Source organism: Bombyx mandarina, chromosome 06 (genome assembly GCF_030267445.1).
Source record: "Bombyx mandarina strain Sakado chromosome 06, ASM3026744v2".
Lineage (NCBI taxonomy): Eukaryota > Metazoa > Arthropoda > Insecta > Lepidoptera > Bombycidae > Bombyx > Bombyx mandarina.
In genome coordinates this window covers 12,624,425-12,639,887 of record NC_143213.1, presented here as the reverse complement: position 1 = coordinate 12,639,887, position 15,463 = coordinate 12,624,425, and the positions used below count along the sequence as shown (strand labels likewise).

At 37.8% G+C, this 15,463-nt stretch overlaps 1 protein-coding gene across 6 annotated transcripts in view; it reads right to left on the bottom strand.

Annotated features, from left to right (window-relative positions):
* Positions 1-15,463, bottom strand: part of chp (leucine rich repeat containing G protein-coupled receptor chaoptin) — a 70,958-nt gene that overhangs the window by 5,181 nt on the left and 50,314 nt on the right. For 2 of the 6 annotated variants that reach the window (XM_089728395.1, XM_089728397.1), the window contains 21 exons: positions 15,236-15,444; positions 14,603-14,757; positions 13,655-13,757; positions 12,949-13,149; positions 12,470-12,606; positions 11,847-12,066; positions 10,662-10,883; positions 9,935-10,176; positions 8,648-8,820; positions 8,512-8,550; positions 8,015-8,053; positions 7,861-7,899; positions 7,694-7,775; positions 7,045-7,210; positions 6,371-6,513; positions 5,032-5,173; positions 3,766-3,894; positions 2,659-2,856; positions 2,175-2,318; positions 1,699-1,839; positions 842-1,078 (listed from right to left, as the gene is read on the bottom strand). In XM_089728395.1, the coding sequence (XP_089584521.1) occupies positions 842-1,078; positions 1,699-1,839; positions 2,175-2,318; positions 2,659-2,856; positions 3,766-3,894; positions 5,032-5,173; positions 6,371-6,513; positions 7,045-7,210; positions 7,694-7,775; positions 7,861-7,899; positions 8,015-8,053; positions 8,512-8,550; positions 8,648-8,820; positions 9,935-10,176; positions 10,662-10,883; positions 11,847-12,066; positions 12,470-12,606; positions 12,949-13,149; positions 13,655-13,757; positions 14,603-14,757; positions 15,236-15,444 (3,161 nt within the window). The remainder of the gene's footprint in view (positions 1-841; positions 1,079-1,698; positions 1,840-2,174; positions 2,319-2,658; positions 2,857-3,765; positions 3,895-5,031; positions 5,174-6,370; positions 6,514-7,044; positions 7,211-7,693; positions 7,776-7,860; positions 7,900-8,014; positions 8,054-8,511; positions 8,551-8,647; positions 8,821-9,934; positions 10,177-10,661; positions 10,884-11,846; positions 12,067-12,469; positions 12,607-12,948; positions 13,150-13,654; positions 13,758-14,602; positions 14,758-15,235; positions 15,445-15,463) is intronic. The other 4 variants (XM_089728400.1, XM_089728398.1, XM_028187680.2 and 1 more) reach the window with 4 other exon arrangements.

Sequence of the window (15,463 nt, the reverse complement as noted above, 5' to 3'; positions counted from 1 at the left end):
CCGCGCGGGTAGGTACCACCAGAAAAAAATAGTATCGATGAACTTTACTCCGGCGGCGGGCGGTGCGATGGTAAAAGCGAGATTATATCTCTCGGAGACCATGAGAGACGAAATCATCTCAAACAATTGCTCAGAGCACTGAGTGTTGAACATAAAGCACAAATTCGTTCAACTACAATTTTTCTGAAAGCTAACAATTCAAGATACTTCGAAGTTACGGGTGGGAACACAATGTGGCATAATTTTAGCTATGTTCCGATATGCACTGCGAGCACTATTCAGTGCTCTTACTGAGGAGAAATTCGTTTCGTTATGGACTGACAGTATACAGTCGCAGTATCCTAGGGATGTACATGACGTCATAAATCGTCGCCATATTTATACTGTGAACACTGCAGGTGTTTTTGAGGTAAGGTGCTCTCAGTGCTTTGATCAGGTGAATACTTTCACCGTGCATAACCTCATTGCAATGTCAATGGTCATTAGGTTTGTTATACATTACAACTGCTTGAAGAACAATAATTTATGTTACTAAGAACTATACTTACGTTTATTATACTATTAATTCAATTGACAATGACTTGAATACTTAAATCTAAATAAATTTAACACGTACTTTTTTGTTAAAGTAAAAACAACGTCAAAAAACGTCGATGACAGTATATTATACTTCATTCTGTTTTAAACAGTAACCAGTATAGCTAACTAAAAAGGAACAGCTTTGCAGTATACTACACAAATTAACGTCACATCTCACAAAGCTTGCAGTGCACATCGGAACATAGCCTTTTTATGGCGTGGAAGACAGATAAATTTGTTTTGAATTAAGGTTCACACTTACACTTATCAAATACTGAGTAAGGTATTTCAAGCTTTGGCCCGTAATTGTAATATTATTGAGCTTCAACGGCAGTGCTCCGTACATTTCCTTCCCGAATTCTGATTCGTCGATTTCAACCAGGAGGTTCTCGAGTCCGGCGTTGTAAGTCAACATGCGCGGGATGTTGAAGTCTCTGTGATTCGAATATGACGTCACTTTGAGAGTTCTCAGTGCGTACATTTTTCCGAAGGCGCCAAGCTGCAAATTCAATATTGGTTGATTAATCAGTTTTAGCCAAAATCGAGTCTGTTCCAAAAGGTTTTTGGTACCGAAAACATCTGTTTAATAAATCGGTTTAACAATATCTCTTTATCTATATATTTCACTTGAAACGTAATCTACAGATTTACAAATTAACTATAGATGTTTAAAAAAATTAATTATTGTCAATTTTAATTTGAATAAAAAAAAATGATTGTCTGTAAAGTTGGTTTACAGGCGATAAGGTTTACGTTTGCTAGCTCTGATGTCACGCGACATGAGAGATAAATGTGTCACAAGCTAACGTTGGACCGATTGTGCCTCTCTATCGCTTACTCCGCGTTCTCGCTTGCACGCTAAGGCTCAGGCGGAACGTGACACTTTTTCGTGCGTGCAGCGGATGTTCATCGATTAACATCGTTATCGCGTCACACAATTATTTAAAATTTGCTTTTGGCAAAGTCTGATTCGGTTATTTACCGTACTGGAGATGTCGAGATGATACAATGTAGTCTTGTACAGTAGGACATCGAGTAATTTCGATGTTTTTTTTCCATACGAATTTCATATTAATTTTTGTGGGTAGTCAAATTTATTTATTGAAGCTCCTTAAATACCTCAAATATTCGCAAACGTAGCCGCGTGACGTCCAGATACTCCAGACGCGGCGATATTCCGTACAGGCTCGTGTTCATAAGCGCAGTGATCGGGTTGCCAGACAACGACAGCCAACGGAGCTCGGTCAATGAATGCGTTGCCTAAAAATAGAAGGACGAATTATGTACTCTTTTTCGCGGCCCACCTGATGTTAAATAGTTACCGGACCTCATAGACATCTACAACGTAAATGCGCCACCCACCTCTAGATATGAGTTCTAAGGTCTCAGTTTCGAAACGCATTACTGCTTCACTGCAGAATTAGGCAGAGTAGTGGTACCTACCCGTCTGGGCTCACAAGACGTCGTACCACAAGTTGAAGTAAATTAAGACTAGTTCTATTTTGCAGAATACCTATTTGGCCTACCTATAAATACCTAAAAAGTAAAGAGCCTTTTCTTGTACCTAAATAAGTATACTTCAAAGCTATACTCACCACGGGAACTGTTGTTAAGTCATTGTAGGATAAATCCAGTACTCGGAGTCGGGTTAGGTTTGCTGTCGTATCCGGAGGTACTGATGGCAAATTATTGTAGGACAGATCCAGACTTTTCAGTTTCGAGAGCAGCATTGAGGGTATCTAAAAATGATCAAAATTTGTTGGTCGGAATATATTTTTTGGGGGGACAATGGCGTGCCCAGACAATTGTGTGTATCAATAATTGTAATTTTCTCTTGAAAAGAGGTGAGCATCAATTGCATTTAATTTTAATTAAACTGTAAACAGACTTATTGCTTTTTAGGGGTCTCGTAAATTAAGAAAAGAAAAAAAAATACGGAACAGAATATTTTGTCTTGAGACACGCGAATGCCTATTTTCCAAGTCACCAAAAATCAAGATGCAGTTACCAAAATCAACAGCTGGCAGGAAAAGAGATCGAAATTCGAAACTATTTTCCTATTTTTAATAAGATACTTACAAACATCAAGCTGACATTCTTCAACCCTAAATGTGTAAGACGTCTTTCGAGTCCTTTAAATATGTTGTTTCCTCTCTCCCCGTTATTGAACGGGTTGTTGTTGCTTATGTCCAACCACTTCAGCTTGGGCAGCGCCGAGAACGAAGCCGTTTCGATTCGTACCAGATGATTATCCGACAGATCCAACCACGCTAAAGACTGAAAGTCGATAGGAACCATTCACTAGATGAACCAAGTCGATAGGAATTATTCACTAGATGAACCTCAATCTCAATAATGCGATGAATATTTATTTGTTTTTAAAGAATTTGCTTAAAGTAACGCACATAAAATTTATGACAAATGAAAGATAGATAATAGTCATGTAATCCAACAATGAGTCTGATTTTTACAACAAAAAAAAAAACACTTGAAAATGACTCGAAATAGTTTTGATAATAATCAATTGTATTAGTAATTAATGAATAAAAAGTGCAATATATATACAAAATACAAAAAAAACAAAACAAATAAAGACAAAATCTAAATGCGACAAATGGACATGCATTAGCGAAAGGAAATCAAACAGACGAATTTGAATTATTGGCGATACAATAAACACAGTTGATCGTGTACCTCTGCGCGTTTGGGATGGTGTGGACATGTGATGAGACGAAATGACAATGAGGTCAATGACGAATGACAAATGATAATGAGAGGAAGAGGTAGACTGAAGAAAAAATGAATGGATTGCGTGAAAGACGATATGTGTAAGAGGGGAGTGAGCGAATAAATGGTATATGACAGAGGATTATGGTAAAAGAAGACATGTTGCGCCGTTTTTTACTGGCGGAAGGACCTCTTGTGAGTCCGCACGGGTAGGTACCACCGCCCTGCCTATTTCAGCCGTGAAGCAGTAATGCGTTTCGGTTTGAAGGGTGGGGCAGCCGTTTTAACTTTACTGAGACCTTAGAACTTATATCTCAAGGTGCGTAGCGCATTTTCGTTGTAGATGTCTATGGGCTCCAGTAACCACTTAACACTACGTGGGCTGTGAGCTCGTCCACTCACCTAAACAAAAAAAAAAAAGGTGATTGGGTGTGGGGCAGGAGAATGATGATCGTCTACCTTATACAAAACGTTTTGTGGGTATTGCTTTTTTTGGTGGTAAACTCTGGTGTGATCTCGTCTAGCCGTGTGGTACATGTACTCGTCGCTGTAGTCCGACTCCTCGGGCCACTCTCCCGGCTCGGGGCTCTGGGACAAGCGCGGACACATCCAACACATTAGCTTCAGCTACGCACAGACCGGCTGTGTACAACTACAGGGTTCATTCAGTACAATAAGCCATGACCATTGCAATTTTAAATTATCCCTTACCGGATTACATTGAAACCAGAAATCTATATATTAATAGGTAGAGCAAACATTTTGTACCCCTTATTACGAAAATCGCGCGGATGGAGGAGTATGAAATTTCCCAAACTTGTAGAGAATATAGAGAAGGAGTGCACAATGCTAAAATTTTTTTACTATTATGCATAAAAATACATTAAATCAATTAAAAAAACATTGCACAAACTACTGTGTATTTGACACACACACACGCATATATACATACTGTTTTGTTTATTATTTAATTTCTGTGGTCAAATTGAAAATAGATTAGTATAGTTTGTCTTTAATATTATTTGTCTATGGTCTAATAGTTTTGGCGTCATCTGTGATTATAGAAGTATAATAAATAGTCTTTGACAATAGAATCATTAGAACATTATTAATGTTCAAAATTATAGTTTAAATTAGTAATTATAATCGAATTCCGACTACTGGGGGACCACTAGTTCTAGAAAAATCCCAAATGTCAGTATACCTTTAGCGATAAGACCGTCTATTGTACAAATTTATCTACTTGTTGATTGTTTTTTTTCTTACTGTGTTTTGATGTGCCATAAAGTATGTTCTCTCACTCACTCTCTCTCTCTCTCTCTCTCTCTACCTTTTCCCAAAGGTATTTTTGAGAGCGGGATTTTATTTTCAAATGCATAATTAAAGTTATTAACAGTCAGCGTTTATTCCTATAAGTTTTAAGCTTTTATAGTCGTACGCTGATTTATCATAAAGCGTTTTTATCGATCAGTAAAACGTTTAGCAAAAATCCGATTTGCAGATTCGAGAATTTTGGTTCTATGTTTATTTTGAATAAATATGAATTTAAAGTACAATATTTTTCTCAACTTATATTGATATGGTCATTACTTTATGTACACACGGAGCATTCAACAATATAGAACATAACACAAACACAAATGCAATTATTATTATTAAATTCAATCGAGCAAATTTTACGGTTTGTTAGTGTAAATCAGCGAGTGAAAGCAGATTGGTAATTACCCTGAATCTTTGTACGAAGTCGGACATCGACACTGTAGGTATAGTGTTCCCGCTCAGATCTAGTTCAACTAAGTTGGCGGCCGCGGCCGGGGCTAAGCAATTAGTCGGCACCCTTGACAGCTCATTCTCGGAGAAGTCTAATCTGTGGAACCATTAAACTTCAATGTAATATTGGATTATGAACCTTAAGTCTATTAGGTTAAGGTACTAAACGACAACCTTAGTGTATTTACCGGAGCCTTCCCACATCACTATGTGAATGCCGCATTAGCAAATGAAGTCTCAAATGTATAGTGCGGTGACTATTCCGCCATTCATACTACAACGGGTGGCGGTGGCTATCATAGGACACAAGATAAGATTCAATAAGTTCCGAGTTTCGACTGCTTCGCGCCAGAAATAATAGGCAAAGGTAATGTACCTACGACTCCATTCGCCCTTTCTATTGAGTTGGGGCTGGGCCCTTATGGGGTTCCCGCGGGGTATATGGGATTCCGTGGCTGAAGATGTTAATCCACCTACTAAACGATTGAACTGAAATGCAACTCTACAACCAGACGCGCTTAACCAAGCACGGTCCCTGACTATCACCTCGACGACCCCGCCGCCTGTCACAGTAAGGCCACCCCAGGCGGTGATACTGGTGTCCAAAAACCAGAACCCGCCTGCCGAGTCGGAATGCCAGACCCCATACTACCCACCTACTAACACTTACTGACTCTTTTTTAATTCTGCGTGTTCCAGTTTTATTACAGATCTTGTACCTCCATCGTGGAAATCATTTATGAGCATTTCTTAGATACGTTCATCAACAGGATTGATCATCGGTGACCTGTCAGCCGAATTTGAATATCGCCCAGTCTCATTGCTGGGCACGACCGAGTCGGACGTCTTATCTACACTAATATTATAAAGCTGAAGAGTTTGTTTGTTTGAACGCGCTAATCTCAGGAAATACTGGTCCGATTTAAAAAAAAAACAGTGTTAAATAGCCCATTTATCGGGGAAGGCTATATAACATCACGCTAAGACCAATACCAGCGGAGCACTAATAAAGAATCTTTCAAAATCGGGGATATTTTTAACTTTTGCGAGCTTCCGCTGCGTGCGCTGAAGAAACGGTTAAAGTTTCGCTAAAATAATGTATGACAGAATTGTTCCCCTTTAAAAGATCTAAAAAAAGTCCGCGACAGCATATGTCTATATATTAAGTTGGGCTCACTATAACGTTTTTTATGCTAACCAAATTCGTTCTAAAATAAAGCATTATTTGTGAACTATTCCACGCGGACGAAGTCGCGAGCAAAAGCTAGTACTTTAGTATAAAGAAAAAATCTACCTTTCCAACGCTGGTGATATAATCAGGTTTTCGGCAAAATTCCTGATGTTGTTATTGGAGAGGTCTACCGACGTCAGAGATTGCATGTCGTGGAACATTCCGACTGGCAGCTCGATGAGGTGGTTGTAGGACAAGTTTATGATCTGAAAAGTTAAAAAGAATTAATTAAATGTTTGAAAGTGCTTCAAAAACTATTCAACAACTCAGTTATTCTTCACCGTCTATTATATGGGTCGCAAATAGCTATAGCTGTATTTATGTGTAAAATTGCTTAATAATAGAATTACGTATAGCACTCTGAGTTTATTTTGATACTAGATCTGTATATTTAACCATTTGATTTTCACTTTCTTATTAACCCTTTGACTGCCATGTGGGTCATCGGTATCCTATGTGGCGCACTGAGGTAATTATATCGATTGCTGTTACTAACGGAATATCTAGTAGACTGAATATTTGATATATTTCTAGATAGATAGATAAATTGAATATATTTTTAAGATACCTAAAAGACTAAAACATACATTAAAAACAAAAGAAAGAAGAAGAAGAAGTAAAGTTAGGCAATCCAGGCGTTTTAGTAACAGAAATCGACATAATTTACTTCAGTATGCCGCGTAGGGCACCGGTGACCTATACGGCAGTCAAAGGATTACAGTTAAAAAGGGAGGTACCTGTAAATTCTTCACTTTCTTAAAACAGTCGTATTCCATGTGATAGATATGGTTGTGGGACAAATCCAGGTATTGCAACATGACCATAGAACCGAATACTTCTCTCGTTATGTTCCTCAGTTTGTTGTGGGACAGATATAACTCGGATAGCGTTAAGTCGGCGTGCCTGCGAATATATAAAGATATTTCTACTTTCAATGATAATTATTGGTATGATATATTTGAAGCTGATGGTTACCAACAACAAATACTCAGATATTGTTTTTGTAAACGTTAAAGCATTATATAAATCCAGCTAGAATCGTCAAATTTATTTCCATTAAGACTTGAATTATAAAAATTGTTCAATATTAATTGGGAACAAATCACGCAGGGTCGTCCGACCCTAATACGGAATCCCTGTGTTATGGGTACCAGAGACTGACAAACATACTTATGTACGTTTAAATATATACATAATAATAGCCATCCAGAAAAAGAGCAAACAAACCTATTCATCACACGCATGTTTGCCCAATGTGGGAATCGAACCCACGACCCTCGGCGCAACAGTTAAAGCCGGTATCTACACCATTGAATCAGTCAAATACATTTATTTTTAAAACTTTAGTTTTAGTTTCTTAAAAGATTTTGTTTTAAAATCGATTACCTGAAGTAATAAGGCGCGATATATGTGATATTATTGTGGGAAAAATCCAACACTCTCAAATTTACGGACACAGTTCCAAGACCTGAGAAGGCAAATTATATTAGTTTAATATCATATTGCCTCGAAAATAATAGAACAATAAAATTGATATCACTTATTCAAAATACCTGGTGATATAGGGAAATCTCCGTAATATGAATTCAATCCTGTTTGAGAAACAAAAAAAATAATAATTATGCGACGATTAAATAAAACCAAAATTAAAATAATTACAAAAGAAATACAAAAAAGAAAACGGTAAAATATAAATACAGTAATCACCTTGAGCCGAAAACTTGTCTGTATGATTAGTAACGTTTGCTTGGATAGTAAAAAAAGAAAAAAAAAATAAACATTAGAAAGCATAAAGAAAAATAAATAAAAGAAATAACAAAACTATGAAGGGTTGATGGAAGATAGAGGTAAGAAAAACCATCTTGTTGATGGGACAAGTTGAAAAAGCGTCCACATGTATGCAGCAAGTTGTTGTTGGAAGACTCACCGAAACAGCGCTAGTGTAGGAAGTGGAAATGATATGAATATAGCAGTTTTAAAAAATTTGAAGTGTGCTGGGTTGAAATGAAGTGTATTAATTTAGAGTGCTGTTTTTAAAATCATTTCACTAGCTACATTGGCGCCACGTTAATCACTTTTTAAAACTGAAACTCCACAAACAAAACATAAAATACAATTAGTGTTTTTTTTTAAATGAACGTTTGATAAAATAATGAAAGTTAGATGAATAATGACAATGGCAAATATTAATAATATAAATATACCTTCCACCAATGATAAAGCATGCTCTGTTACTGTATCGGCTAGAAAGAAGAAGAGGAAAATACGAAAAGGCAATTAATAGAGAACTAAGAGGATGAAGAAATAATGAAACAGTCGGTAGGACAACTTCGAACTCACTCTGCGCTTTCGGTGGCGGATAAAAATTCGAAGAGAAGATACTAGGTGCGTTCGAATCGGTCAATACAATGATGTTGTTGTATGAAGCGTTCACTTTCAGAGCCGTTGCCGTTCCCACTTGGTCGAATATAGAGAACTTAAACGTTTCCAGTTTGTTGAACGATACGTCAAGCCTGAAATGACACTTAACTTGAACACCGAGCCATCACTTAAATGACTAAATGCTATCTACGGGTTTGGTACAATAATAACTGAATCATTTAGTGGTTAAGATACTTTTTGATAAGGAAACGTAAAGTGTGCGTCAATCTGCCGAAATTAACGACAGAAATTGGAAATAAGCGGTACCGAAAAAACAAAAAATATATAATTGTACCAAAACTCATATCAAGGCATTTAGAAAACATGAGGGCTTAAATACTTATATATTGGTAGATACATATTGGTATTAGAGGCAAAATATCTAAAATTGTAGGTTTTCTGAAATTATATTCATTAAAACTAAATCATAGATAATCTATACGAACATTTTTCTTTCGAAAATTCGTATATATCCAAATCTAACCTAACTATGTTTAGTCTAACAATAGAGTCGTCAAGAAATAGGTTAATAATAATTGATTGCGCACTTAGCTGTAGAGACAAAATTCTAAAGACCCGACGTTATGTTCTTGATCATTTTGTATGTTTTTAATTAGTACATAATATATTGTTACGCGCTGGGGTTCGGGATAATTAAATGTTCCACCAAAGTACAAATTGAAACTGTATTAACACTTTGAACACTTAAGAATGCTTTAAAATTCTTAATTCACTTCTTCCGCTTCGAGTAGCTCTGATTACTGACTGCGTGCCATTTCTGCAACGCTTTTATAGTAGATTCGATATCCCTAGATTTATTGAGAACATTCTGGGCAAGTCGAGTAGCTTCGATGTGTGTTTCTGCTATCTGACAATAGATGGTATTGTACCTCTCGATTTTCGATATTCGTTCGGCTATTCGGCGATAGATGGCCTTACTACCACCGGTGTAAGAAGTCGAAATGTCGAAACACTTCATTACTGTGTTTTGTTGTAATTTCTTTTTTACCATTTATACCATTCATATTGACAAGCGTTGAGTGGTCTTAAGAAAAGTGGCGCGAGTCTCAGTTGTATTGTTAAATGGCTACAATGTAATTCGAACCTAAAAGTCACTGCTTTACGGTAGAAATAGGCAAGACGGTAACGCTTTGGGATATGAGGGTTTTAGTTAATGAGGAGGGTATGTAAACAAATTATGCATACTCTTTGAGAGCCGGTATGTTTTGGAATGCTTCCTCCGAAATTTCGTTGATTCGATTCCCTTTGAGCTTGATAATTTTCAAGTTATCGAGGCTGGCGAACGCTCTCCTCTGTATGTACTGTATGAGGTTATCTTCTATGAGGATTTCTTGCATTTCCTTCAGCTCGACGAATGTGTGTTGGCCTATTTGTTTCATCTGGTTCAAGGAGAGGCATATGCTCTCCAATTTTCCGTGTATATCGGCCTGAAAATTTATTATGGATTATATAATTGTCCTTTTTTTACGAGCTCACAGCCCACCTGGTGTTGAGTGGTTACTGGAGCTCATAGACATATACAACGTAAATGCGCCACCCATCTTGAGATATAAGTTCTAAGGTCTCAAGTATAGTTACAACGGTTGCCCACCCTTCAAATCGAAACGCATTACTGCTTCACGGTAGAAATAGACAGGGTGGTGGTACCTACCCGCGCGGATTCACAAGAGGTCCTACCACCAGTAATTACGCAAATTATAACTTTGCGGGTTTGATTTTTATTACACGATATTATTCCTTCACCGTGGAAGTCAATCGTGAACATTTGTTGAATACGTATTTCATTAGGAAAATTGGTACCCGCCTGAGATTCGAACCCAGGTGCATCGCTCAACACAAATGCACCGGACGTCTTTATCCTTTAGGCCACGACGACTGAAATACGAGTTTAATACGAGTACCAAGTGCTTACTTGTAGAGTTCCCTTTGAAAAGTGTTCGATTGCGTTATCTTCTAAGTTCAACGATCTCAAGTTCTTCAAGAAATGAAACGAGGTGTCCGGCACGTTTTTCAGTTTGTTGTTGCTCATGTCCAGGTACTGGAGTTCGGTCAGCGCCTTCAGCGGCTCGAACGGTAGAATTATGACCGAATCGGACAAACCGCGCGCCATCTTCAATGTGGTAAGGCTGTGTAGCTGTAAACGAAGACAATTTGGCGTTTATCAAATTAGATTTGAAAAAAAAAATGTTTTTTTTATTGCCTACTAGCTAACCCGGCAGACTTCTAAATAAAAGACACATCAAGGGGACACATCAAAGGAAAAACGAAATTGTTTGTTTTTATATAATTCCGAGCGTTTTTATATTTTCTCACCCTTTAAACCTTCCCTGGACTTCCACGAATAATTCAAGACCAAAATTAGCCAAATCGCCCCTGCCGTTCTCGAGTTTTAGCGAGACCAACGAACAGCAACGGTTTTCATAAAATTTAGTATACAGGGGATTTCGGGGGCTATAAATCGATCTAGCTACGATTTATTTTCAGAAAATGTTGTTTTATTCGTGTTTTCAATAATCAACTTTATGACTCTTCCCGACATCTATTGGCGTATAATAATACTAATTTTCATAATTTCAACTAACTGCTTTAAAGACACAATAACACTAAAGCTATTTCAGCAGATGACGTTGTTAAGCCACTTATAAAAAAAAAAAAACGAGAAAAAGCTCGGTCATCGTCTAGTGAGTTTTAAAGTCTCACTTTTAACCATCGATATATTACCACCTTTTAACAGTACAACGGCTGCCCCGCCCTTCAAACCGAAACGCATTACTGCTTCACGGCAGAAATAGGCAGGACGGTGGTACCTACCCGCGCGGACTCACAATACGTCCTACTACCACCGGTAATTACGCAAATTATAATTTCGTTGGTTTGATTTTTATTATTGCGCGATGTTATTCCTTCAACATAGAAGTCATTCGTGAATATTTGTTAAGTACGTATTTCATTAGAGAACATTGGTACTTGGATTCGAACACGGGTACATCGCTTGATACGGCTGCACCGGGCGTCTTATGCTTTAGGCCACGACGACTTCAAAAGTCTAGCTTAAGGTTACAGATTAAAATCTAAATTCCTATAACAGCTAAATTACCTCGGCAAAAGCGAACGGGTCGATGTACTCTATGTTATTCTCCGAGAGATCCAGGGTCTTGATGGTCCTGACATATTGGAAGGCGCTCGATTCGATCCTGATGAGATTGCTGCCAAATAACTTCAAGTCTTCTAGCTCCATACCGAAATCCAGGAAATCTTCAGTCTTAATGCTTTGACGTAAAAGTTTGCCAACCGACAGAGACCTCAACGACCTCATTCTGCAAAATAAATATGCTTGAGTTTAATGGTTATTGAAAGTGCTATTGTGCTTCTTTTTTTCTAGACGTCTAGGAACTGAAATCTTTGGTTCGAGATCGAAATCTCAATTATAGTATACAAAAGCTGTCTTATTCTTCAAACTAGTGGACAAGAAAAGTAGAACGGTGGTAGCTAAATTCCGTAAAGCTTTAAAAACATAGGAACAACCTGATATAATCGCATTAATCGATATTGACACCCCGAACGCCTTACCCATTAGGCCTCGAACTCTAAAAAAGTATCTTCTAGATTTTTCCATTGGTGTAAATGGACGGAAAAATATAAAACAATCGGGCAAAGAAGAAACAAGAAGAGTTCCAAAAGAAAGTTCTTCATCGTGGAATTAAATGTTATCAAAAGTACCTCTTAGCATCCTGCAGACTGATTTCTATAGAGTTAGCGCCGCTCACGTCTAACGAAAAAAGTCTGTATTGGAAACTGTTGAAAGCACTTTGTTGATACTCCGACGGCATATTTGTGGTCAGTAAGCTTATGTCAACCTGAAAAAAAAAGTTAATTAATTTTAAAGGGTTTTCTTACATTCAATTTTTGCCAAGACAAGATAGAGAATATGATCTAGGGTTTGTGATGCAAGATTACAATGTGCTCCAACAATCCTACAGAGTTATTTGTTATTGATTTAAATAGACTAATTAATTCATAATGCCAGACTATTTAAAAGTAATCTGTGTGACTCTGCCAAATTCACTGATGTTTTGCGGCAATCAGGCAACTTCCGTTGTCACACTCTAATGAAAGAATTAGACAAAGATAAAAAAAACTATCAACAAAAAGCTTGCTACTTTTAATAAAATCATAAATAATGACGTCACTGTACAAACCTTATTTTCTCTCAGATTTAAGAACCTTAAAGAATCGAGTTTATTCAGCATGAATTTGGACACCATTGTCAAGTTGTTCTCGGATAAGTCCAAGCTAATCAGACTGTTCTCTAAACCAGCAAATGCTGCTGGAGACAGGTCGGATATACTGCAGTCTCTTAGCGATAGAGACTTTATTTTCGCGTTACGGAATGCGTCTTCCTGAAATTAAATAATAGCTGAATAAATAATAGGAGACAGGTCACACACTTTCACCTGGAATCAATCTTGAATTCTCTGTACTATAGGCAACCAGATAGCCTCTCAAGGCTATCAGCATAGGTAGAAAAAAAAAAAAAAAGACTGATATCCCAACTTATTTACGCTTATACATAAACATACAATTTAGTTAAAAACCAGATAATAAGCAGACGAACCCGCTCGTCACGATTATATTTACCGATGTGGGATTTGAACTAACTACCCTCACAACAGCCAGCAATAATCATAATAAATCAAGAATCGTATTTTTGGAGAACTCTTGAATAACAGACTTTTAATTAACTCCGTAAAAGCATCTCAAATGCAAGCCACAAATTTTTTTCGATATTTTAACAGAATTGAAGATGGAATAATTCTTTTTTTGTTGTGTTTGAATTATTTTCTCGTTTAATCGTTGTACTTAAATTCTAAATTGTGACTTAGTGAAATTGAAGTAGACACTCACTCTTATCGTCACGATTGGATTCCGGTCGAGGGTCGTCGAGTTCAATACGTTGAAGTATTTGAATGCGCCCGGATACAGAACCTGGATCATGTTGTTGTCTAGTCTGAAAATTAAATTATCTGTCAACTTTGTTTTTTTTTTAATAGGATCCTAAAGGTACGCATCCATTGGCCCGCGCTGGACGCACCACACGCAATGGATTTTATTTTACTTTGTATGATTTTACATAGTGCTGCGTCCACTATCCGCCCGCACCGAATGCACCGGCATTTATGAGCAAAAAATAAAACCTAAAAATAGAACGATAGGAGGCGGTTTGGCTCTGTCCCTGGCATTGCTGAAGTCCATGGGCGACGGTAACCACTCACCATCAGGTGGGCCGTATGTTCGTCTGCCTACACGGGTAATAAAAAAAACCTTTAAAGCCAAACTTGCGAACCATTAATCGTTCATTAAGCGATTGCGGGAGTTTATTTAAAAGCACACGAAAGTTAAAAATTGATGTTGAAAATTGATGTTCATCCTGTAGACCGAATGGTAAACAGTCGACGTCGCCCTAAGCACGTCATTACGGATCCTCCCGATCCATTAACGGTGCTTTTAGGTAGCACAAGCACCGGTCACCATCCTCGCCGAACCCGTCGCTTGCGACGCAGTGTTCGACGAGTGAATTAACACATAGACACAGCCCACTGAGTTTCTCACCGGATCTTCTCAATGGGTCGCCTTTCCGACTCGGTGGTAGATTTTGCGAAGCACTGCTCTTGCTAGAGCCAGTGTTAGCAACACACCCAGTTTGATTTCCGTGAGCTCACCTACATGTTGGGGTGAAGCTGAAATAGCCTCTCAAGGCTATCAGCATAGGAAGGGAAAAAAAAAAATTAGGCCCCATGGTGAACGGATATTTTTGGGGTAACAATGCAACAAAAAATAAAAATATAAACTTACTTCAAGAGATCCAAAGAAAGTTTGATTCCGTTTAGATCATGTAACGGTGGTACTTGTTTTATAACGTTACTGGACAAATCCAAGACCCTCAGTTGCCTTAATGGTGACAGTTCCTCATACGGGATGTACGACAGCTGGTTGTCTCCTAATAGCAGCTGAAAATAACATAAAAATTATTGCAGAAAATTCTTTTAAAGTTATAGGTATATGCTACTTATTTATCTTTCTGTTCCCAAAAAAACCTAATGCCTGCTAAAACCTGCATACTTCAATGCAATTTTTTTTATAAAAAAAGTTTAATTGATATGTACTTGGAAAGGTTTTGGACAGATTTTGCTAAAAAAAAAGAAAAAGGGTTTCGGACCTACTTACTGCCTTGAAACCAGGTATTCCTTCGCTGTACTGTTTCGAATGGACCACATTATCTAACTTCGCCACCCGTGCAGATCGAGTGGGAGACGATATCAAAAGCACACCCCCTCAGACAAGAGGTCAAGGTTTCAATTGACCTGTTCCCTGAGCCTTCGTATCGAAATGCATTACTGTTTCCCGACCGATATAGTCGGGATGATTGTTGGCTGTATAGGTAATCGTATAAGTCTTTTCTTTTATGGACTATTCTTTCTTACTTACCCTATTTAATCTGCTCATTCCATCACGGAACACTCCGCTGTCAATAACAGACAAGTGGTTTCCGTGTAAGTCCAGTGTCTCCAATAAGGGCAGTCCACTAAATGCATCTAAAGGTAGGTTCGCTATCGAGTTGTCGGCTAAAATCAATATCTGCAGAGTGTTCTCTAGTCCACGCCAATTGTCGCCTGATATGTCCGTGATTTCGTTGCCTGAAAATATGAGTAAATT